Consider the following 25,798-nt stretch of genomic DNA (forward strand, 5'->3'; position numbering starts at 1 on the left):
ATACTTCATTTCCACCTAAATAATTTTCCTTTTTATGCTCATGAAATGTTTCATTTATTGCATATGTTTTTTGAAAAGGGGCTGTTTTGTTTTTCCTTCTTTCAATTCTTCAAGAGTTTAGTGATCTGCTTCTGTAGGATTTCTTCTCAAACTTGATCAAACTGGAAGGGATTCTTGTTTACCCTGCAGCTAATTAACTTGATTTTGGGAGGTTTTTTTTCCATAATATCTTTTTTTGTTTAATTGGGAATTTTGCATCAGAAGGTCATAAAGATGATCCTCCACCCGAATCCATGAGGATGTCCATAGATTATCTTGAGTGTTGTGCACTGCCACCTGAGGCCATACTGATGTTCTTGGACTGTGCTGCTGCCAAGGCTCTGATGGTGTCTGTGCCCATGGCCATGTTAGAGGGCAGTGTTGGTGTCTGTGCTTTGTACAGGAGACCACGCTCAGGCCCATGGCATGGAGTGACCCAAGATTTCATGTGGATGTTCATTGTCAATTCTGTCACCAGGAACCATGTGGAAGTCCATGATCAGTGCCCAACTGACTTACAGTTGAGACAAGGACATAGAATGATTCTGCAAAAAAACATACAGGACTTCAGCTGCTTCTCTCGTAAAAACATAACAGGCTCAAAGGAAAAGTTTTATAGATATTTCATAAGTAATGAGTTTGCAATTCAGTTTGTCCATTTTAGAAAAGAACAGTTTTTATTTATTTTTTTAACTTTTTATATTTATTTTTTACATTAATTACGTTGTATTGGCTTTGCATCCCAGCTGTAGCCCAGTCCCTCATTCTCTCCCAGTACCACCCTCCCTCTCTCATCTCCTTCCATGCCCCACTCCAAGTCCACTGATAAGGAAGGTCCTCCTCCCCTTCCATCCTACCCTAGCTTATCATGTCTCATCAGGACTGACTGCAATTTCCTCCTCTGTCCTGGCAAAGCTGTTCTTCCTTCAAGGATGGGGGTGGTCAAAGAGCCAGCCACTGAGTTCATGTCAGAGACAGTCCCTCTTCCCTTACTACTGAATCCACTTGGACACTGAGCTGCCATGGGCTACATCTGAGCCAGGGTTCTAGGTTATATCCATGAATGAACCTTGGTTGGAGTATCAGTCTCAGAAAATACCCCTGAGCCCAGATATTTTTCGTTTGGTCCTCCCCTTGTGGAGTTCCTGTGCTTTCCAGGTCTTACTAACTACCTCTTCTTTCATATGATTCCCTGCACTCTGCCCAAAATTTGGTTATGAGCCTCAGCATCTGCTTTGATACACTGCTAGGTAGAGTCTTTCAGAAGCCCTCAGTGGTAGGCTCCTGTCATGTTTCTTGTTTTCTCCTTCTTCCAATATTCTTCCTCTTTGTCTTACTAACTGAGGATTAATCTTCTTACTCCTGGTCCTCCTAGAAGAGAAATTTTTTTTTGTATCAGTATTCTTTTTTTTTTCTTTATTAATTACACTTTATTCACTTTGTATCTCCCTGTGGTTCTCTCCCTCCTCCCATCCCAACCCCTCCCTTCTTCCACCCTCTGCATGCATGCCCCTCCCCAAGTCCACTGATAGTGGAGGACTTCTTTTCTTTCCTTTTGATCCTAGTCAATTAGGTCTCATCAGGAGTGGCTGCATTGTCTTCTTCTGTGGCCTGCTAATGCTGCTTCCCCCCAGGGGGAGGTAATTAAAGAGCAGGCCAATCAGTTCATGTCAGAGTCACTCCTTGTTCCTATTACAATGGAACCCACCTAGATACTGAACTGCCATGGCCTACATCTGTGCAGGGGTCTTAGGTTATCTCCATGCATAGTCCTTGGTTGGAATATCATTAATTTTTAATGAGCTTTGGAAAAGGAATTCCTTTCTTTCCTTCTGATGAGGTGCAATTTTTTGAGGGGTTCAATGTGTCATCCTTGATGCTTCCGTGGAGTTTTCTAATTGGTATATTGATGCTTCAGATTTCACCATTAGCTTTTTTTTTTTTTTCTTTAAAATCAATTCCCATAGCACACTTCTCAATCTGAAATTTTCTCTGACGTATGGAATCCAGTAAAGATATGTGTCTGGTATGGTTGCCTTCTAGGGTTGTAGGGCAGAAGTTTGCATTTCCTCTATTTGAGTACAAAACATCTCTCCTCAGTATTTTGGCAGATGTTTCCTCTGTACTCCTGGGGCTCTGCTTGAACAGCCTCATTCTTCTTCTGGGGCTTTTCCACAATTTTTAAAAAGTGTTGTATCACTCTTTTTTTGCTTCTTGTTCTTTGTCAATTCTTGGTTATCTGCTCTCCTGATTATCTTTGTCATTCTTCTTGTGTTCCAACAGCAGTTTGCTGTTTAAAAACATCTATATCAGCTTCCAGATTTCTTACAGTGATGTAATGGCCTCCTTTATGTCCCCCAAGTTCTACAGAAGGAAATGAATGATAATAGAGTTCTTTTTTGCATTTTCATATAAAGGATTTTCATAACAAAAGACATAAGAGACACTGAAACCATAATGTGTACTGGGCTCGGCAAACTATCCATCACTTTTTCAGGCATACTTGCTACCAGGCAAAAGAGGGAAGTGTTGAGGGCCAGGGCTGTGTGTGGTGAAGACAGCTGGTGAGACTTTCAATGAGGTTTGTGTTGGAGGCTGAACCATTGTGGGAGGAGTACTATAATACTGTTGACAGTAATAAACTGCCAGATCTTCAGCCTGCACACTGTTAATGCTGAGAGTAAAGTCTGTCCCAGATCCACTGCCTGTGAAGCGATCAGGGATCCCAGTATCCCGAGTGGATGCAAAGTAGATCAGCAGCTTAGGGGACTGCCCTGGTTTCTGCTGGTACGAAGCCAAGTAGTTCTTTTGGTTGCTGCTGTATAAAAGGCTCTGACTGGACCTGCAGCTGATGGAGACTTTCTCTCCTGATGACACAGCAAGGGAGGATGGAGACTGAGTCATTAAGATGTCTGCACAGGTACCTGCAATCAGGAATACACAATGAAAATGCATATAAATACAAACAGATTATAAAACAGTTGAAATTTGTCATTTAATATATTTGTACTAGCATGTCAGAGTATTATTATTGAAATATGAAATACTAAGCCTGGCAGACTCTAAGTTTCTTATCTACAAAGAAGTGACTCTGTAAAGATTATAATGTTTGAATTTCTCACCAGACACCCAAAGCAGCAGGGATATGAGGACCTGGGTCTGTGACTTCATCTTGCTACCTTTGCTGTCTAATGCAGTTCAGTTCTCACTGCAAAGGCTGGTTTATAAATTCTCAGCAGGTGGGCTGGGCTGTAGGGGGCCCATGCAAAGCAGTCAGCAAATACAAAAGCAAATGCCTGTGCATTGTTTGTGAGTGTAGCTGGTGTAAATCAACAGTCAACAATATTACTACAGGGAGCAATCACTGAAAAATATTGCTTTAGAACTCTCAAACAGAAAAGTACTAAGTGCTCTAAGAGCAGACCTGGGTTAAAATCCAAGACCTGTTTAAATTAATTGATTTCTGTAGAAACATTAGTAGAGCTCTCTCAGATTGACAGTTCTAGGGAAATAATAGGGTATGTTCAAAACATCAAAACAACAACAAAAAGAAACAGAATAAGAAAGTATGCAATAAAAGAGAGGGAAGATGGAAGAAAAGATGAAAGGGTAAAAGAGAATTGAGGCTAAATATGTTCAATATTACTCATCTCCAAAGCCACTGTGATAGTGAAGTCAGAGAACAGGGCCTCAAATATTTGGGCTCTAGTTTCATAGATAAACTAGGGACTAAGATGCAAAGTGCTGCCCAGCATTCACTCTGTGGATATCCTGGCAGACATTAATTTAAGACTGAGATCATAGGAACCTTAATCTCAAAACAATGGATACTCAGCAAAAACTATCAAGTATCCTCCCCACAACTTCAGGAAATTGCAAGAGGGATCTAAATCTGCAGGAAAAAAAAAAAAGGAAAAAACAGATTTTTTAAGAAGTCTTTCCTCTAGACTAACACTGCCATGAGTTTTATTCAAGGAATACAAATGCTAGTGTAGCTGGATCTTGAGGAAGTGCTATTCCTAGTTGTCTGAGAAAGCCCCAGATTGCTTTCCAGAGTGGTTGTACAAGTTTGCATTCCCACCAGCAGTGGAGAAGGGTTCTCCTTTCTCCACAACCTCTCCAGCATGTGTTGTCTCTTGGGATTTGATCTTAGCCATTCTGATGGGTGTAAGGTGAAATCTCAGGGTTGTTTTGATTTGCATTTCCCTGATGGCTAATGAGGTTGAGCATTTCTTTAAGTGTTTCTCTGCCATTCGATATTCTTCTGCAGAGAAGAATATCTGTTTAGAATTCTCTGTTTAGCTCTGTAACCCATTTTTTAATTGGATTACTTGATTTTTTGCTGTTTAACTTCTTTAGTTCTTTATATATATTGGATATGAGTCCTCTGTCAGATATAGGGTTGGTGAAGATCTTTTCCCAATCTGTAGACTGTCGTTTTGTTCTGAGGACAGTATCCTTTGCTTTAGAGAAGCTTTTCAATTTCATGAGGTCCCATTTATTAATTGTTGCTCTTAGAGCCTGTGCTGTTGGTGTTCTGTTCAGGAAGTTGTCTCCTGTGCCAATGAGTTCAAGGGTATTCCCCACTTTTTCTTCTAAGTGGTTTAGTGTGTCTAGTTTTATGTTAAGGTCTTTGATCTACTTGGACTTTAGTTTTGTGCAGGGTGATAAAGATGGATCTATTTGCATTTTCTACATGTTGACTTCCAATTAGACCAGCACCATTTGTTGAAAATGCTGTCTTTTTTCCATTGAATGGATTTGGCATCTTTATAGTGCTTCCTCAAGATCCAGCTATACCACTCCTAGGCATATATCCAAAAGATTCTCAAGTACACAATAAGGACATTTGCTCAACCATGCTTGTAGCAGCCTTATTTGTAATAGATAGAAGCTGGAAAGAGCCCAGATGCCCCTCAGTGGAGGAATGGAAGCCCAAATTGTGGTATATCTACACAATGGAATATTACTCAGCAATAAAAAACAAGGAAATCATGAAATTTGCAGGCAAATGGTTGGATCTGGAAAAGATCATCCTGAGTGAGCTATCCCAGCAGCAGATGGATGCACATGGTATATACTCACTCATATAGACATATAATATAGGATAAACCTACTAAAATCTGAACACCTAAAGAAACTAATCAAGAGGGATGACTCTTGCTAAAATGCTCAATTCCTATCCAGAAAGGCAAAGAGTCTGGACATCAGAAGAAGGAGAAAAGAGTGAACAAGTCAGGAGCCTGACACAGAGGACCTTTGAAAAGCAATGCCCTGCAGACTATCAATGTAGATACTGAGACTTATGGGCAACCTTTGGGCAGAATGCAGGGAATCTTAGGAAAGAAGCTGGAAGCAATAAGATCTGGAGAGGACAGGAACTCCATAAGGAGGCAACAGAACCAAAAAATCTGAGCACAGGGGTCTTTCCTGAGACTGCTATTCGAACCAAGGATTATGCATGGAGATAACCTAAGACCCCTGCACAGATGTAGGCCATGGCAGTTCATTATCCAAGTGGGTTTCACTGTGATAGGAACAGCGAGTGTCTCTGACTTGAACTGATTGGCCTGCTCTTTAATTACCTCCCCCTGAGGGGAAGCAGCATTACCAGGCCACAGAAGAGGACAAGGCAGCCACTCCTGATGAGAACTAATTGACTAGGATCGGAAGGAAGGAAAAGAAGTCCTCCACTATCAGTGGACTTGGGGAGGGGAATGCATGCAGAGGGTGGAGGAAGGGAGGGATTGGGATGAGAGGAGGGAGGGAATCATGGTGGGGGATAGAAAGTGAGTAAAGTGTAATTAATAAAGAAAAAAAAAACAAATGCAAGTGAATTTAGAAATTAGCAGTATTGAAACAGTTAAGATGGGCTTCTGACATCATGAAACGGTAAATCTCTCCAGAAGGGGGCAGAACCATCCTAATCTATGTAATGATTTTATAGAGAACAATAGAACATTACTATCCAAAAGGTGAAAAAAATGTTTGGTTATGAATGAAAAATCAATAGGAATAAGCAAAACCACAAAACCTGCCAAGACTTCATATTATTGAAATCTGAAATTATATATGAGAAGTAAATTATAAAGCCAGAATCATGTGTAAAGTAAAATAGAAAAATAAATACATGAAATATCATGGAGAGGAGTGGAGATTCGTATCTGTACTCCCAGAACTGGAGACAAAAGCAAGAGACCCATGATTTTGAGGCCAGCCTGGGTTACAGAGCAACTTCTAGACCAATCTAATCTATACATGGAGACAATCTGTCCAAAATGTGTATCATTAATAACCTGTTTTCAAGGCAGCTCACGGCATCATCTATCCAAAGCAAATTTATCTGATGTTAATGTTTCACTATTGAGTCACAAATATTATTGAAAAATAAATATTCACTTATCTAGTATGAATATCCCTCTATTTTGAATTACATATACAATTTTATACATCTACTTCTCAGGTATAAAATGTTAAATAATTTCTGATGAGCACATGCAGATTTCCTCTGTAAACCGCTAACATCAGAGGACATCAGAGGAGGGAGAAAACAGGGAACAGGAAAGGAGGCTACCACAGAGGGCCTCTGAAAGGCTCTGCACTACAGGGTATCGAGGCAGATGCTGAGACTCATAGCCAAACTTTGGGCAGAGTGCAGCGAATATTATGAAAGAAGTGGGAGATATTAAGATCTGGAAAGGACAGAAGCTCCACAAGAAGAGCAACAGATCTGAAAAGTCTGGGCACAGGGATCTTTTCTGAGACTGATAGTGCAGTCAAGGACCACTCATGGAGATGGCCTGGAACCCCTGCACAGAGGTAGCACACAGCAGTTCAGTATCCAAGTTGGTACATAATAATGGGGACAGGGACTGTCTCTGACAAAAACTAATTGGCATGTTCTTTGATCACCTCCCCTGAGAGGGAGCAGCCTTACCAGGACACAGAGGAAGAAGTCAATGCAGCCACTAGTGATGAGACCTGATAGACTAGGATCAGAGGGAGGACCTCCTTTATCAGTAGACTTGGGGAGGGGCACAAGTGGGAAAGAGAGAGGGAGTGTGGGGTTTGGAGGGGGAGAGAGAGGAAGCTTGCTACTTGGGGCTACTGGTCACAAGAACTGAAAATGAGACGAGCCTTGGATTTGATCCCTGAACCTACAGACTTGAGGTCTGGTGCCTTGCCAACTGAAATTATGGCTATTTTTTTTTTTTTTTTGGTTTTAAGCTTGCATGACCCACTCTTTAGCTAAGGGCTCTTATTTTTTTTAACAGCAGGCTGTCCTAATTCGACTGACAAAGGGCCCGTGGCTTGTCTACTCATTTTATTTTCTTCCAAATACTAGAGCCTATGCCATGAAGCTTTTGACTGCTTGGAAAGGAGGCCTTGACCAAGGAAAGTCTTGTTGGTGCTAACTGCTCCAGCAGGGATAAACAACTAGAACTGTAAAAAGGAATCTCAGCCCCCATCTTTCAATGAAGCTAACTTGCACAGAAACTTGCTGGAAGCAAGAAACTTGATTGCAGGAGCCAAGAAGGGATTCTGGACAGTTTATCACTATGTACTGGCTCCAGAAGAGCATATCCCGTCTTTGAGAACAGGCTGAATGCAGTGGATTCTGTATTATGGAGTCCTCCTTTGGAGGCTGGCTCAATCAAAGCTTAATTGCCTGGGTTTGGAAAGCTTCACCCAAATTGCTACCAGCTGTCAGATGCTTGAGATTCATTAAACTTATGATGATGGTGCTGATGTTAACTAGCATTTCCTTTGTAGAGACTGCAGCAAACCCAGACTGCCTCCTGCAGAATCTTGCTCCTTACCATATCCATTTATCAGCCCATAAACACACATAAAGAATTGATCACTCATATAGCCTTGTACATATTTATACATATATTCAATGGATGAAGCATAAAAGGAGCTCCTTACATACAGACAAATTGACAAGCATTTATGAAACATGTATACAAAAAAATGGACACATTGATATGCAAACACATTGTTAGGACGGTGCAGCAGAGTTCTACAACGCGTTCATAAATCACACCATAAGACAGGTTCCACACAGGAGGTTTTAGTAGGGGAAGCAGGGCTGGGGCCTGGGGTTGATTACAGAGACTGTGTCTGGGCAAGGTGGGAAGGAGAGACAATAGCAGTGGCAAGTCCTCTTAGAGGGTGACCCAGCGCACGCTCAGAACTAACATGTGGTTGCAGGAGGTGCAAGTAGTCAAGTCAACTCTGATTCTGGAGGTGGCCTCACAGATGCTGATGTGCAGCTTGTCAGCTCCCCTGGGGAGCCTTAGACATGCCTGCTTACTGATCCCAACACACATATGTATATACCTATTTACATATATACAAAGTATTGATGAAGAAAATTCCATCGAGCTTCAACGTTTATTCTATAAACTTAGTTGTATTTATACCCTTTAACATAGAGTCTTTACCACAGAAGAATAATTGCTTCACAGCAATTAGCAGGATAAGGGATTACATGGTATTCTAAACACATTGCTTTCTGATAGTTTCATGGTAGGTACAGAATATTAGAAATTCATATAATGTGTTAACAAAGTCCACAGATTAATGTATGGCCAGGTAATTGTTCACATGTCTTTGCATTAAGAGATTCTTTATTAATCTCTGATTCCAAAAGTTCATCTAAGGTTTAAAGCAATAATTTCCAGATGCCCAAGTGCAAACTGAGACCCACTGACCCAATAGAATGTTCATTTTTTGGAAAATAAATCTGTTTCAAGCATAAACTCTCTGTGTTAAGATTTATGTACTTGGCATCTGGAGGCTCACAGAGCTCTTTAATATGCCTGTAACTTTCTATCAACTCTCTCACTTCTTAAAGTCTAACATTTGTTTAAATCAGAACAGGAAATGTATAAAATCATTCTCAGGAACTATGAAATCATTAGCAGTATATCTTCATAAAGATCATATAGGAGATCTCCTCAACCAGGGCAGGTATTTACCTGCTAAGGAATGATGGCAGTTAAGGCCTCTTTCACACCATGCCAGAGTTTTGAGAGATGCAGTAATAGCAGAACAGAAAAAGTTGTGTTAATTAGAGGAAGATATTCTAGAACCACAATGTTTGCCTCAGATTTACCTCTAGTTTACACCCTAAAAAAATTAAATTAAAAAAAAAAAAAAACAAAACTAAGATGCTTTCAGGAAGCCCAGATGTCTCCCTTTCCCTGAATGTCTCCTGACCGGAAAGAAGAAATAGCAGGAAAGGAAAGGTAAAATGAAGGTTAGTGGATATGGTCAAAATACATTGGAAAGACATGCCTTTCATTAAAATAGTGTTCAATGAATTAACATTCATAAAAGACTTTAAAGGACAGCAGGATAACTAATATGGCGAAGACACTTTCTACCATGCCTGATGTCAAACCTGAGTTTTATCCTCAGAAACAAAATGGAAAAAAAAAACTGTCATGTCTAAATTGTCCTCTGACCTCCACAAACATGCCATGTTATATGTGCATTAATGAATATGCAAACAAGGTACACTAATGCACATTCACATGCATGCCGGTGAAGGTAATTAACTAAAATGTAATAAAAAGAAAAATATTTTATTGAAAGTAAAATAATAAACACAAGGAATGAGTACCAGGAAGGCACAAAAGGAAGGAAAGAAAGAAGAAACAAAGGAAGGAAGAAAAGTAGGAAGGAAGGGAGAAAAGCACTCTGTAATCTAGTAAAAAACAAGAAACATATTGTTTCCTAGATCCTCCAAATTGAAATAAAGTTTTCATCATCATCACATCAGGTCAAGATATTATATTGGATATCAGAATTCCAACACTGTAAAAAGATAACACTCTTATCTGTAAGCAGCAGAGATGTAATAATTTATTACATAAGAAATAGAAATATAATACTGAGTTCTTTTTATTACATTTTAATATAAAAGTTTTTCATACCAAAAGACATAAGAGACATTGAACCCACAATTTTGAACTGGGCTCTGCAAACATTTTCATTAATTTTTAAACACACCTGCTATCACACAGAAGAGGGAAGTGTGCAGGCCCGGGGCTGTGTGGTGCAGGCAGCTGCTGAGACTCTCAAGGTTTGTGTTGGAGGCTGAACCACTGTGGGAGAATCACTGTAAGTCTGTAGACAGTAATAAACTGCCAGGTCTTCAGCCTGCACACTGCTGATGGTGAGAGTGAAATCTGTGCCAGATCCACTGCCTTTGAAGCGATCAGGGACCCTAGTGTGCCGAGTGGATGCAAAGTAGATCAGTGGCTTAGGGGATTGCCCTGGTTTCTGTTGGTACCAGCCCAAGTAGTTCTTTTGGTCTTTGCTGTATAAAAGACTCTGACTGGACCTGCAGCTGATGGTGACTTTCTCTCCCTCTGACACAGCCAGGGAGGATGGAGACTGGGTCACCACAATGTCTGCACAGGCACCTGCAATCAGGAATACACAATGAACATGCATATATATATATATATATATATATATATATATATATATATATATATATATATATATATATACACACACAAATACTGATTGTAAAAACATGTGAAATTTGTATTTAACATGTACTAACATTTTGTCAGAGTGTAATAATACTCTGGCACCCTCTCTAAATTTCTTATCACAAATAAGTGACTCTGCAAAGATTATAAATAATATTTTGAGTTTCTCACCAGACACCCAAAGCAGCAGGAATAGGAGGACCTGGGTCTGTGAATTCATCTTGCTTCCCTGCTCTGTGATGCAGTTTAGTTCTCACTGCAAAGGCCTGATTTATAAATTCTCAGCAGCTGGGCTGGGCTGTAGGCCTATGCAAAGCAGTCAGCAAATACTTAAGGAAATGCATGTGCATTGTCTGTGAGTGTAGCTGGTGTCAGTCAACAGTTAAAAATACTATTAGAGGGAACATGAACAATCACTGAAAGAGATGGGCTTACAGCTCTCAAACAGAAAATTACTAGGGGCTCTATTAGCAAACCTGGGTTAATATCCAAGACATATTTAAATCAATTGAGTTTTGTAGAAACATCAGTAGAGCTATCTCAGACTGACAGTCTTAGGGAAATGATAGGATATGTTCAAAAAAGAAATCACATCAACAACAACAAAAGAAACAGAATAAGAAAACTCGCCACAAAAGAAAGAAATGGTAAAGGTAAGAAAAGGTGAAAGGAAAAAACAAAAAATTTGAGGCTAAATGTGTTTAATATTAATCATCTCCAAAGCCACTCCTACACTGAAGACAGAGGGCAGAGTCTCAGACATGTGAGTTCTAGTTTTTAGATAAATAAGGGACTAAGATGCAAAGAGCAGCCCAGAATTCACTCTGTGGAAATCCTGGTGGACTTCCTCCGATCAGAGCAATTTTAATATCAAAGTGAAGGAAACACAGCAGAAACTAACAAGTATGCTCCCCATCACTTCAGGAAATTGAAAGAGGGCTCTAAATCTGGAGACACTACAGAGGAAAAAAACCAGATCTTTCATGAGGTCATTGCTGTAGACAAACACTGCTATGAGTTTTTATTCAAGAAACATAAATGCCTGTGTAATTTATAAATCAGCAATATTGAAACTGGATTAAGATGGGTTTCTCACATCCTGAACAGGTATATCTCTCCTGAAGGGGACACAGCCACCCTAATCTACATAATGACTTTATAGGGGCCAATAGAACACTGCATCAGCCAGTGATAGTTGCTATGCAAAGGGTGAAAAGACAAGTTTGGTTATGAATGAAAAATCAATAGCGATAAGAGAAATCACAGAACTTGCCAGGACTTCATATTATTGAAATATGAAAGTATATATAAGAAGTAAATTATGAATCATGTGTAAAGTATAAGAGAAAAATAAATAAATAAATTTTCATGGCAAGGAGTGGAGATTCACGTCTGTACTCCCAGAACTGGAGAGACAAAAGCAGGAGACTCATGAGTTTGAGGCCAGCCTGGGGTACATACCAACTTCTAGGCCAATCTAATATATACATGGAGACAATGTCTCAAAAATATGTATCATTAATTACCTGGTGAAAAGGCAGCTCACAGCGTTCTCTACCTAAAGCAAATTATTTATCTAATGTTAATGTTTTACCATTAACCCTCAAATATTATTGAAAAATAAATATTTATTTATCCAATATTTATTTCCTTCTATTTTGAATAACATATATATTTTTATACATCTACTTCTCAGGTATAAAACATTAAATAATTTCTGATAGGCACATGCAGATTTCCTCTGTTAATTGTTAACACAAAATCATATGAGAGGGGTAGACCTTATGAGGATACACAAAGTTCCTAATCCCAACGTCAAGAATTTGACAGACAAGGATCTCTGCTCCTGTCAGTGTCTAACAAGTTGTCATATGCCTTTGATCTTCACTAAACTTTACAATCTCCTTGTAACGGCAGCAGTGAGCTCAGACTCTGCTCTTATGACATTTACACCTGCTACTTTAGATTGGACAAATGGAGACAGGGATATAATAAATCCAAAGACTCCATGGGCTTCTCACAGTATGCAAGGGGAGAGCATGGGGTCTAAAGAGATAAAAGTTACAAGTTATGTTATACATAATATAAAGAGTCCAATAGTTCTTAGTTACTTATCAAGTTTCCACAGTATGTCCTGGTGCATTAGATTCTATTGCCATTGATTAGAAATGGACTTTAACCATGCTGGTTGAGTAATATGTCTCCACTTTTGTAAACAGGAAGTCTAAAGCTGATGGCTTTCAGATCCTGGAATACATCACACTCTTCCATGGACACCATTGTGGATTCAGGACTAGGGAATATCAATCTGAGAAGCAAATTATCCTGGAAAAGTACAAAGCTGAACTCAGCTTTTCTGTTCTAGTACTTAGAATCGTTTATTTTCTGGATGAATGGCTATGTCTACCCAACACATGTGTCAAGAAATAATAGACAAAGAAAGAATTTTGAAGGAAAATTAGCAAAAATATATTGCTTTACTAAATGATTCTGATTAACAATAATGCCTTTATTTAAGAGGTTTTCAACCTATGGATCCCAACCCCTTTGATGTCAAAAGACACTTTCAGAGTGGTTGCCTAAAACCATGTAAATTATCAGACATTTACATTATGATTCATAACAATAGGAAAATTACAATCATGTAGTATTAATGAAAATAATGTTTTGGTTGGAAGTCACCACAATCTGAGGAACTATATTTAAAGGGTTGCAGTATTAGGATGGTTGAGAACCACTGGTTTATATGAAGAACTTTCTTTATATTCTATGCCAAAGACTTTCTATACTTAATAAAAACAATATGCTAAAGAACTTCAAAATAATGTTATAGGATATTAATATTTACTGTTGATATATCTTGTAGTTAAGCAGTAAACCAGCTATATACCCAAGTCACCACACAGAGATTGGGATTTATTTAAATAACCTATAGCACACTGAAGGATAATGATCACTCAATCCTAAACCTCCAAACCCTCAGTTTCCCATCATTCAGAATTTACCCATATAGTTGCTTTTAGTCATATCTAAGGTCCTGTCCATCTCTCCACATGGTTCCCAGACCTCTCCTGCCTATTCTCTCCTCTCTTGCTTCCTTCCTTTCCTTTCACTCCAGATGAAGATGTCCCACCCTGTCCTCTCCATTGCTCAGCATTTTGGCTGGTTGTTTTAATTAACAATATACAGAAAAAATGGTGGCATGTTTAGACAAACTTGAGACAAGTATGATTAGAATAAGCATCACAATGCAATGTCTACATTGAACCCAAATATTGGAGGAGACAAATCAGCATTTGAATAAACAAAGGCAAATTGTATACATTCCAAAAGAACATTATACCAACATAATATAAACTATATAGAGTAAATTAACTCATATTTAACTGAAAGATTAACTTTCCTACACTGTAATGTTTTAAACCATTGTGTTAACTGACATGGGTTTGTCTGTAAGTTTATTAGGTAGGATCTGTTAAATTTTTTGTTAATTCTTTTTATATTACCTCTAAGAAATGTTTTTAAGTTAAAAGCTTCGAGTTTAATATTTTAAACAATGACTTAGTGTGCATTATGTAACCATTTCAAGAGCTTTTGGGAAAATAATTTCTTGTGATAATAAAGTCTGGATCCACAGTTCTTATTTACAGCCACTAGAAGATGAAATAAGCACGAGTTGGAGGATTAAGAAAACCAAGTGGAATCACTCACTGTGATGGGGCCAAGTGGGTAAAGCATCAACTTTGGGACCATCACTTTGGATGATGTGCTTAATCCCCAATGAGGCAAGTTCTTTCACTAGTTTAGGCACCCAGCCTTGATCACTATTCCATGTTCATACCTGTCAGACTTTTCTGCTCTGGATTATATTCATAGATTGTTGAAATAAAGGCATCATAGTGAAGACAGAAACAGGAGGGTCTGATGGGGAAAGGGAATGGTGATAAGAAATACTGCTAGAACTGGAAGCATTTTGAGGGATGATATGGTAGAGAAAACTACAGCAATGAAAACAACCATATATTCACTGGAAGTAGTAGGAGTCATGACTCCAGCAGAGCTGCTTAACTCAGTTTCAACAAAGCTGAGCAGATTTCTACAGTCATTGTTTTTCTCTCTAAATTTTGGGTTTGGTTTATGCATGTTGCATTCTTTCAAACTTCCATCATTATGGTCATGGTCCATTTTTAGTCATTTCCTGAGAAAAATGATCCCTAAGTCTTTAGGAAAATTCTAAAATTAACCTTATGTGACTTATTTGGAAGTCTTCCTTATGTCCTGGAAACCATTAAGCACAGATAAGCACATAGTTTTGTGAGGACATTAATCCAGGAAATTTCTTAGGATATGAGCCGGTGAGTCAACTAAAACAGAAGAGTTGGCACAGGGTAAACAGACAATTGACAAACCCTGACTGGCTAGGGAAATAGGTTACAGGATCAAGACCTCTTTTTAATATAGTTTTAGAGGTCTCTAAAAATGTACTTTACAGACAGGGATTCATATGGGGTACACTCCTGAAGAAATGAAACTCATTAATAAGACAGCTTGACTTAAATAAGCTTGTCCTACTTTAGAGCATAGATTATGAGATATAAAGTAAAACAATGTTAGGTATTAGTACTTTCTTTAAATAAAAGACTAATTCAGACATTTTCTGTTTTCTGGAGTGCCCTCAGACAAAAACATTGCCGCTTAAAATCAGGCTGTCATCTATTAAATATGTTTGCTGTGGAGGAGACATTCTTTAGATTATTTAAATTGGAGTTATAGAGCTAATAATAATAAAGGCTATTCTGTTTGTATTTTCTAATTATAACTGAACTTGTAACCCTAGACATGCAATGAAAACTCAAACATATATTCTGTACCACTTGGATAATCATTAATCAGTATTTTTTTTCTGTGAAACTTTTATAAATATAAAGCACTTAGTTGCTAGAAGTCAGAGCCACCTAAGTAGCATGACTATAAGTCAATCACCTACAAGATTTCCCTGACCATCATCCTGGATGACTGCCTCCAGTCACTGACTCCTTATCTCCTCTGTGGTCTGCCCTATCAGCATCAGCAAAAAACCTCCACATCTCCTCTCTGTCCTGGACAAACCCCCAGAGAAGGCCCCTGGCAGCAATCCTAAAGATGTCACCAAATAATAAGGAAGATAAAGCCCATATTGGCCATTACTTGTCACCAAACAAAGACTTCTGCGTCAGGACTAGGTTTCATACATTTGACTTTCTGGCTAAGACAGTCCCAAAGATACCCCCAAACAATGTTGCTCTCTGCAAACTGAAAACAAGACCCCATTGTTGAAGATAACACAGACACAATTCTTTCAACATGGAGGAGTTAAGCTAGTGCCTTCAGACCAGTTCTAAGAAACGCCACAAAAAAAGTCAATTATAGATTGCATCTCATGGAGGAGCCCTAAGACAAATTAAAGATCTGTTGTTTATTCCGTGAGATTGGTGCCACTGTTGTTCTATTATATTTTGCAGGCCGCACAGATTATAAATCAAAGGCTTAGTGATTGGGTTGGTAGATGCTTTGCTCTTTTGGCAGCCTGCAATGTATGTTTCCATGTCATTGACACTAGAATATGGGGGTGACGGATTCAGGGAGGCACCAGTTCAAATTCTTCTTGACCAAAGGTGTTGTCCTCTGCAGTGAGACACCAATGTTAGTTTCTAGAAAGAAAGCTTATGTCTTAGCAACACCCCATGTTTGAGGAATTGCCCTGGGACTCAGGTGGCCAATGCTCAGCTGAATACAATCTAGTCCTGCCACTGGAGATTTCACCTGCTACAGTGATACACAATTGAAGCTCCATATCCCCCATCACTAGGAGTCATAGTATCATCTTTGTAGATTACAGGAAGGTTACACTACACTGTGTTTCTATACCACCACAACATAAACCCAAATTTTATCTGTGTCTTTCCACACTCTCCCCTTCACCCTGTTCCCCTCACTCCTTATCTCACTGCTTCTATCTTTACCTATCCCATGTCTGCCCACAAAAATATTCTCTATTTCCCCCTGCCAGGGAAATCCATGCATCCACCCTAAACCCATCTTCTTTACTTACATTCTTCGGGTCTGCAGACATTTTTCGTCATCACTTGCTTATAAGTCCATATCTACCTATACATGAATACATATCATATTTACCTTTTGGGATCTGGGTTATATCACTCTGGATGAATTTTTTTTGTGTTCCCTCCATTTGTCTGCAAATTTCATGATGTCATTTTTTTAATAGTTGAGTACAATTTCATTTTGTAAATACACAACATTTTTTTATCCATTCTTCAGTTGAGGGTCATATAGGTTGTTTCCATTTCCTGGCTATGATGAATACAGACAAAATGAACATGATAGAGCAAGTTACCTTGTGGTATAGTGGAGTGTCCTTCAAGGACATGCCCAAGAGTTGTATAGTTTGGTGTTGAGGTAGATAGATTATGAGTTTTCTGAGGAAATGCCATATTAATTTCCAAGTGGTTTTACAAGTTGCCATCCCACCAGCAATGGAGGAATGTTCTTCTTGCTCCACATCTTTGTTAGCATGACATAATTTGTGGTATTGATGATAGCTATTCTGATAGGGGTATGATGGAATCACAAAGTAGTTTTGATTGGCATTTCTCTGATGACTAAGCTTATGGAACATTTCTTTGTTTCTTAGCCATTTGAGATTCCTGTATTAAGAAACTCTGTAGATATCTCTACCCCATTTTTTCATTGGATTACTTGGTTTTTGATATTTTAGCTTCTTGAGTTCTTTATATATCTTAGATATTAGCCCTCTATTGAATATGGAAGTGAAAACCCTTTTCCATACAAAGCTGCCATTCTGTAGATTTGATGGTGTGCTTTGTCTTACAGAAGCTTTCAGTTTCATGAGATTCCATTTATTAATTCTTAGTGTCTTCACTATTGCTATTCATTTTAGAAAATTGTCTCCTTTGTGAATGTGTTCAAGGCTAATTCTACTTTCTCTTCTAAAGTGTTCAGTATATCTGGTTTTATGTTGACATCTTTGATCCACTTATAGTTGAGTTTTGTACTAGGTCATAAACATGCATCTATTTGCATTCTTCCACATAGAGCTATCCAGTCTTACAAGCACCATTCGTTGAAGATGATGTCTGTTTTCTAGTGTGTATTTCTGGTTTCTTTATCAATACTTAGATGTCCATAGGTGAGAGGATTTAAGTCTGGGTCTTCAATTCCATTTCATTGATCATCATGTCTATTTGATACAAATACTATGCATTTTAAAAATATAGTTCTGTAGTAGAACTTCAAATTAGGTATATTGATACCTTTAGAAGTTATTTTATTCTTCAGGACTGTTTTACAAATCCTGTTTTTATTTTTATTTTGTGTGTGTGTGTGTGTGTGTGTGTGTGTGTGTGTGTGTGTATGTTTTCATATGATGTTAAGATTTGTCCTTTTAAGTTCTTGTGAAAAAAAGCATTAGATTTTTGATGGGGATTATATTAAATCTGTGGGCTAATTTTGGAAGAATGGTCATTTTACCAATCCTACCCAGACATGAGCATGGGAGCTTTTCCCCACTTCTGATATCTTCTTCAATTTCTTTCTTCAAAGAATTTAATTTTTTTTTCATAAAAGTCTTACATTTTTTTTGGTTCAAATCACCTGAAGACATTTTATATTATTTGTGGATATTATGAAAAATGTTGTTTCCTTAATTTCTTTCTCAATATGTCATTTGCATATAGGATGGCTACTGATTTTTTTAGTTGCTATTGTATCTAATCATGCATGTACACTTATGTATACTTTTATATCATCTGAATATATTATTTTGACTTCTCTCTTTTCAACTTGTGTATTCAATTTATTTCTTTGAATATTCTTATTGCTCCAACTTAATTTTCAAGTACTATATTGATTATATGTGGGGAGAATGGACAACCCTTTGTTCCTGCTTTTAGTGGAACTGCCTTGAATTTCTCCCCACTTATGTGGATGTTGGCCACCTGCATTCTGAAAATTTCCTTAATTATGTTTATGTGTGTTCCTCACATCTCCAATTATTTTAGTATTTTTATTGTGAAGGGGTTTTAGATTTTGGTCAAAAGATTTTACAGCATCAGAGATGAACTTATTTTAAATTTTATGTGTTTATTTCAGTTTATTTATATGATGTATTATGTTGATTGATTTTTCTATGTTGAGACAACCCTGCATGTTTGAGATCAAGCTTACTTGATCATGGTGGATGACTTTGTTGGTCTGTTCTTGGATTCAGGTTCCAAGTATTTTATTGAGTAGATTTTACATCTGTATTCACAAGGAAAATTTGTCTGTAATTCCCCTTCTTTGAGTTCTTATGTGGTTTGGTTATGAGGGTAACTGTGTCCTCATAAAATAAATTTGGCATTGTTCTTTCTTTCTTTATTTTGTAGAAAAAGTTGATGAATACTGGCACTAATTTTTCTTTGAAGGTCTGATAGAATTCTGCTTTTTATGCCCCCTGACCTTGGGCTTTTTGTATTTAGAAAAAAAATTAATGATTGCTTCACTTCTGTAGTGTTTAATTGGACTGTTTAAATTGTTTATTTTATCTTGATGCACCTTTGGTAAGTGGTACCTATCAAGAAAATTATCATTTTCTCTTAGATTTTCCAGTTTGGTACAGTACAGTTTTAAAAAATCTGTTGTGGAGTCGACAAGATGGTGGTGCCGGGAGGACATTGTGTCTGAGGAGCAGGACAGCAGTGTTGGCACAGCGACCAGGAGACTGAACTCTGGGACATAAAACAACAGTGTTTGTGATTGCCAGGTGAGAGGAAATCCTATGGTGTGGAAATCAATTGGGGCCAAACTCAGGTCACCCAGTCAATACCTGGAAAAAGCCCTGGGGACCAGTGGGAGCAACCACAGTCCCAGATTGGAGCACATAGCCTCTTATGGTGCCCCCAGCCTCCATCAAGTACCAGGACACACAGCCTCTGGCCCAGAGTAAAGTGCTCAGCCTCAGGACCAGAGCAGAGACCTAATTGCCAGGCCAGAGTTGAGTGCACAGCCTCTGGCCCAACTGTGTGCACAGCTGCCAGCCCAGATCAGAGGGCACAGTCTCGGGCCCAGATCAGTTACCCCAGCCACCATCTCAGACTGAGGGTCACAGCCTCTAGCCCAGAGTGAGGCACCAAGCCTCCAACCCAGAGCAGAGCCCTCACTTGCCAGCCTAGAGAGAGGAGTGCACAGCCTCTGGACCAACGCGGTGTCCCCAGCCACCATCTCAAACTTGGGTACAGAGGTCAGCTGGCCCAGAGCTGAGCACTAAGCCTCTGGCCCAGAGACTTGCTGGGCGCTCCGCTCACATTCCAGACAGAACTGTGTGCCCCAGGTTATCAGACTGAGTTTCCCTGTTGGGAGAAATCCCCACAGCTAGGGAATCAGCAGGTTCTTCAAGAGGGCTGTACCTGGAAAACAGTGTAACAACAGCCACAGCTCACTAAATTCAGAACTAGAAACCCAGCAGCAGGACAGCTGCCTTGAGGACTTATAAGGGTGAGAGGAGAGACCCCTGACAACAAAGCCCACAGCTACTACTCAGGTCTATATGCCTGAGGTGAGCAAGTGCAATTCCTGAGAAATACTTGTAAGACCTGGGGTCTCACAGCTCAGGAGTTCAAGATCGCACCCTTCCCAGAAACTCCCCCAGACCAAGACTCGCTGCAAAAGCAAGAGGTTTATTAACCATTGAGTAATGTCACCACTGCTGGTCAGCAAAGAGTGGCACTGGGAGACAAAGGCCTTTAGGTTTTTAAAAGAAAAATTGCGGGAGATTTGAAGTTGCAGTCTTGGCAATTTAGGACTGGATGAGGTAAGATAATTGGTTAGTCTTAGGTGCTCAAGCTTGGCCAGTCCTGCCAAATGTGGATGCAGATGCAATTGAAGGTGGGGTGATTAGCTCATCTTTTGGCTGGAGGTCAAAAGCTACTCAGAAGAAGTCTGGGTTCGTTGATAAGAAACACTATCTCAAAGACAAGGATCTGGTCCTTCTTTTTGCTGAGTGAAGCTCATTGCTTGCTTGCCTTTTTTTATATCTGTCCTCACAGATAGGGTCACATTCCTCCATTCTCTGGAAAGGTACTAAGAGGCTTTAGCTTAACCTGAACCTAAAACTCAAAACTATAGGCTTTAGAAGACATATAGGTTACAAAGGTAGCCTAACCCTTTCACACTGGCCATACAGTGACCATACCCCAAAAGAGGAGGAGGCCTCCTTCAGGAAATATCATCTTCCTGCCAAGGGGATTCTTCCTACCTCAGGACTCAAAGAAGCACCAGAAACTGTTGGTATAATGTTCTTTTAAAATGTATACGCCTTACCCTTGTTAACTCAAATGCTGATTTCCCCACCACCAAATCTTTGGTTTCAATACGGATATTGCATTTTGATACTCATTATAAGCATCCTGTCTCAATTCTTGTGTAAACAGGACAAAATAAAGTAACTAGATACAATGTTGTGCAATGGGAGGAGGCAGAGGACAGGAAAGAGAGGAGGAGCCAGAAGGCATGAGATGAGTGAGAGGAGAAGGGGCAAGAGAGCAAGGAGAGCAGAGCTGAAGGAGAGAGCTTGGAGGACGTGGAGCATGAACCAGACCTAAGATTTCACAAAAAAACAAGTAAAATGTGGTAAGTCTAAATGTTAGGAAACTGAGGGCTTGGAGGTTTAGGAGGGAGTAAATATTGCCCAGCATTGTGTTCTAGGTTAACTAAAAACCCAGTCTCTGTGTGGTGATTTGATTTTACAGCTGCTGAGGATTAACAGCAGCATTACTAGAAGATAAACCCATAGTAAATATTAATAACCACCTACAACAAGAAACTAATAGCCAACACCTAAAACAGCCCAATGGGTAGAGGTCAGCATAAAAGCTCAACCAACAAAAGACAGAGCAATATGGCATCCCCAGAATCCAGTTATTGAGGAACTAGCAGCCATGGACACCCCAGCATAATTGAAATTCAAGAAGATGACCTTACATCTATGCTGATGAAGAAGATACTACAAGAAACAAATAAAATACATAAAGAATTAGAAGAAGATAAAATAAAAAATCATGGCTATCTGTAAAGAAATGGAGGAAATTAAAGACAAGCAGATTATGGCCATCAGTGAAGAAATACGGGAAGATGCAGTCAAACAGTTTGTGGCCTTCAGAGAAGAAATAATTAAATCACTGAAAGAAATAAAAAAAAAAAACAGAGGAATGTTCAAACAGACAGTTGAAGGAACTAAAAGAAAAACAGTAAAATACAATCATACAGGTGAAGTAAATAAACAAAACAACTCAAGATCTGAAGATAGGATTGGAAAAATTAAAGAAAACACAAACGGAGGAAATTATGGAGAGGAAAAATTTAGGGAAGAAAACAGGAACTACAGAGGTAAGCATAGCCAACAGAATACAAGAGATGGAAGAAAGAATCTCAAGTGTAGAAGATACAATGGAAGAAATCGATGTATCCATCAAAGAAAATGTTAAATCCAAAAAAATCCTGACACAGACCATCCAAGAAATCCAAGACAATATGAAAAGACAAAACCTAAGAATAATAGGAATAGAGAAAAAAGAAGATTCCCTCCTCCAAGGCCCAGAAAATATCTTCAACAAAATCATAGAAGAAAATTTCCCCAACTTAAAGGACAGACCTATAAGAACACAAGAGGCCTACAGAACACCTAATAAATTAAAGCAGAAAAGAAAATCCCCCCGCCACATAATAATCAAAACAGTACGTATACAGAACAAAGAAAAAATACTGGAAGGGAAAACTGCCGATGGCAAACTCATCAGAACCACACCTAACTCTCAACAGAGACTGAAAGCAAGAAGGGCCTGGACTGATATAATGCAGACATTAAGAGAACACAGATGTCAGCCCAGGCTAATATATGAAGCAAAACACTCAGTCATCATAGATGGAGAAAAAAAGATATTCAATGACAAAAGCAAATTCAAACAATACCTACCCACAAATACAGCATTACAGAAGATACTAGAATGAAAAATAGAACCCCCCAAAACTAACTATATTCAGGAAAACACAGGAAAAAAATAGCTTCACTAAAGCAAAACTAAAAGTATCCAAGCACACAAACATACTACCATAGCCAACAGCAAAATCAAAGCATCTAAAGGCCACTGGTCATTCATCTCCCTTAACATCAATGGACTCAACACTCCAATAAAAAGATACAGACTATCAGAATGGATATGTCAAGAAGACCTAACAATATGTTGCATACAAGAAACACAACTAAGTCAAAAAGATAAACATTACCTGAAAGTAAAGGGCTGGAAGACGGTTTTCCAAGCAAATGGGCCCAAGAAGCAAGCAGGACTAGCCATTCTAATATCGAAAACAATAGTCTTTCAACCAAAATTAATCAAAAGAGATGGGGAAGGTCATTTTATACTCATCAAGAAGAAACCACAATTCTGAAAATCTATGCCCCAAACATAAGAGCATGCACATTTGCAAAAGAAACATTAATAAAACTGAAACCACACATAGATCTCTACACATTAATAGTGGGAGACTTCAACACCCCACTCTCAACAAAGGACAAGTCAACAAACAAAAATTAAACTAAGAAGAAATAATTCTGACAGAGGTCATGAATCAAATGGACCTAACAGATATCTACAGAACCTTTCACCCCACCACACACACACACACACACAGAGACACAGAAAGAATTTACCTTCTTCTCAGCACCTCATGGAACCTTCACCAAAATAGACCATATAGTTGGTCACAAAGCAAGTCTCAACAGAAACAAAAAGATTAAAATAATCCTATGTATCCTATCTGACCACCATGGACTAAAGCTGGATCTCAACAACAACAAAAATAACAAAAAGCCTACACACATGGGAACCAAACAACTTGCTACTCAATGACAGACAGGTCAGGGAAAAAATAAAGAAAGAAATAAAAGTATTCCTAGAATTCAATGAAAACGAAAACACGACATACCCATACTTATGGGATCTGATGAAAGCAGTGATAAAAGGAAAGTTCATAACACTAAGTGCTTTCAAGAAGAAACTTGAGACATCTCATACAAGCAACTTAATGGCTCACCTACAAGATCTAGAGAAAAAAAAAAAGAAGCAAATACCCCAAAGAGGAGTAGATGGCTGGAAATAATCAAACTCAGGGCTGAAATCAATAAATTAGAAACAAATAAAACAATTCAAAGAATCAATGAAACCAAAAGCTGGTTCCTTGAGAAAATCAACAAGCTAGACAAACCCTTAGCTAAACTAACTAAAAGGCAAAGAGACAATATCCAAATCAACAAAATCAGAAATGAAAAGAGGGATATAACAACAGACACTGAGGAAATCCAAACAATCAAAGGGACTTACTTCAAAAGTCTATATGACACAAAATTTGAAAATCTAAGTGAAATGGACAATTCTCTGGATTGATTCCACTTACCAAAAGCTGAATCAAGATCAGAGAAATCAATTAAATAGTCCTATATCTCCTAAGGAAAAAGAACCAGTCATTGAAAATCTCCCATCCAAAAAAAAGCCAGGTCAAGATGGTTTCAGCACAGAATTCTACCAGAACTTCAAAGAAGAGCTAACTCCAATTCTCTTCAAAATATTTCAAAAAATAGAAACAGAAGGAACACTACCAAACAAATTCTATGAAGCCACAGTCACCTTGGTACCTAAACTTCACAAAGACTCAACAAAGAAAGATAATTTCAGGCCAATCTCCCTTAGGAACATTGATGCAAAAATAGTCAACAAAATACTTGCAAACGGAATAAAGGAACACATCAAAGATATCATCCACTATGACTAAGTAGGCTTCATCCCAGGTATGCAGCAATGGTTCAATATACAGAAATCCATTAATGTGATCCACCATATAAATAAACTGAATTAAAAAAATATATGATCATCTCCTTAGATGCTGAAAAAGCATTTGACAAAATCCAACATCCATTCATGCTTAAAGTGTTGGAGAGATCAGGGATACAAGGTACATAACTAAACATAGTAAAGGCCATATACAGCAGGCCTATAGCCAACATCAAACTAAATGGAGAGAAACTTAAATCAATACCACTAAAATCAGGTAGAAGGCAAGACTGCCCACTCTCTCCATTTCTTTTCAACATAGTTGTGGAAATCCTTGCTAGAGCAATAAGAAAATTGAAGGAGAACAAGGGGATACAAATTGGAAAGGAAGAAGTCAAAGTATCACTGTTTGTAGAAGATATGATAGTATACCTGAGTGACCCCAAAAATTCTACCAGGGAACTCCTATAGCTGATAAACACCTTCATCAAAGTGGCAGAATACAAAATTAACTCAAAAAAAAATCAGTTGATCTCCTGTATACAAAAGACAAAAGTGTTGAGAAAGAAATTAGGGAAACAACACCCTTTACAATAGCCAGAGAAGACATAAAGTACCTTGGTATAACCCTAACCAAGCAAGTCAAAGACTTGTATGAAAAACAATTTCAAGTCTCTGAAGAAAGAATTAGAAGAAGATATCAGAAAATGGAAAGATCTCTCATGCTCATGGCTTGGCAGGATTAACATAGTAAAAATGGCCATCTTACCAAAAGCAATCTACAGATTCAATGCAATTCCCATCAAATTACCAACACAATTCTTTATAGACCTTGAAAGAAAAATTCTCAACTAGATATGGAATAACAAGAAACGAAGAATTGTTAAAACAATCGTCTACAATAAAAGATCTTCTGGAGGTATCTTCATCCCTTATCTCAAGCTATTCTATAGAGCAACAGTAATAAAAACAGTATGATACTGGCAGAGAAACAGAATGGTGGATAAATGGAACCAAATAGAAGACCCAAAAATAAACCCACATACTTCTTGACACCTAATCTTTGATACAGATGCCAAAACCATACAATGGAAAAAAGATAGCATCCTCAACAAATGGTGTTTGTCTAACTGCATGTCTACATGTAGAAAAATGAAAATAGATCTATACTTATCACCTAGCACAAAACTAAAGTCCAAGTGGATCAAAGACCTCAACATAAAACCAGACATATTAAATAAGTTAGAAGAAAAAGTGGGGAAGACCCTAGAACTCATTGGTGCAGGAGACAACTTCCTGAAAAGAACTCAAACAGCACAGGTTCTAAGAGCAACAATCAATAAATGGGATCTCATGAAACTGAAAAGC

General features: G+C 38.4%; 2 gene segments (V, D, J or C); both read right to left on the reverse strand.

Moving 5' to 3' along the window:
• Positions 1-2,532: 2,532 nt before the first annotated feature.
• LOC129667975 (immunoglobulin kappa variable 4-1-like) lies at positions 2,533-3,217 on the reverse strand. The segment is given in 2 exon segments: positions 2,533-2,963; positions 3,162-3,217. Coding segments are annotated over 2 exon segments (480 nt in total).
• Positions 3,218-10,065: 6,848 nt separating this feature from the next.
• On the reverse strand, positions 10,066-10,770 carry LOC129667979 (immunoglobulin kappa variable 4-1-like). The segment is given in 2 exon segments: positions 10,066-10,475; positions 10,722-10,770. Coding segments are annotated over 2 exon segments (459 nt in total).
• Positions 10,771-25,798: the final 15,028 nt, after the last annotated feature.

Source organism: Psammomys obesus, unplaced genomic scaffold (assembly GCF_907164565.1).
Source record: "Psammomys obesus unplaced genomic scaffold, mPsaObe1.curated_primary_1811, whole genome shotgun sequence".
Classification (NCBI taxonomy): Eukaryota; Metazoa; Chordata; class Mammalia; order Rodentia; family Muridae; genus Psammomys; species Psammomys obesus.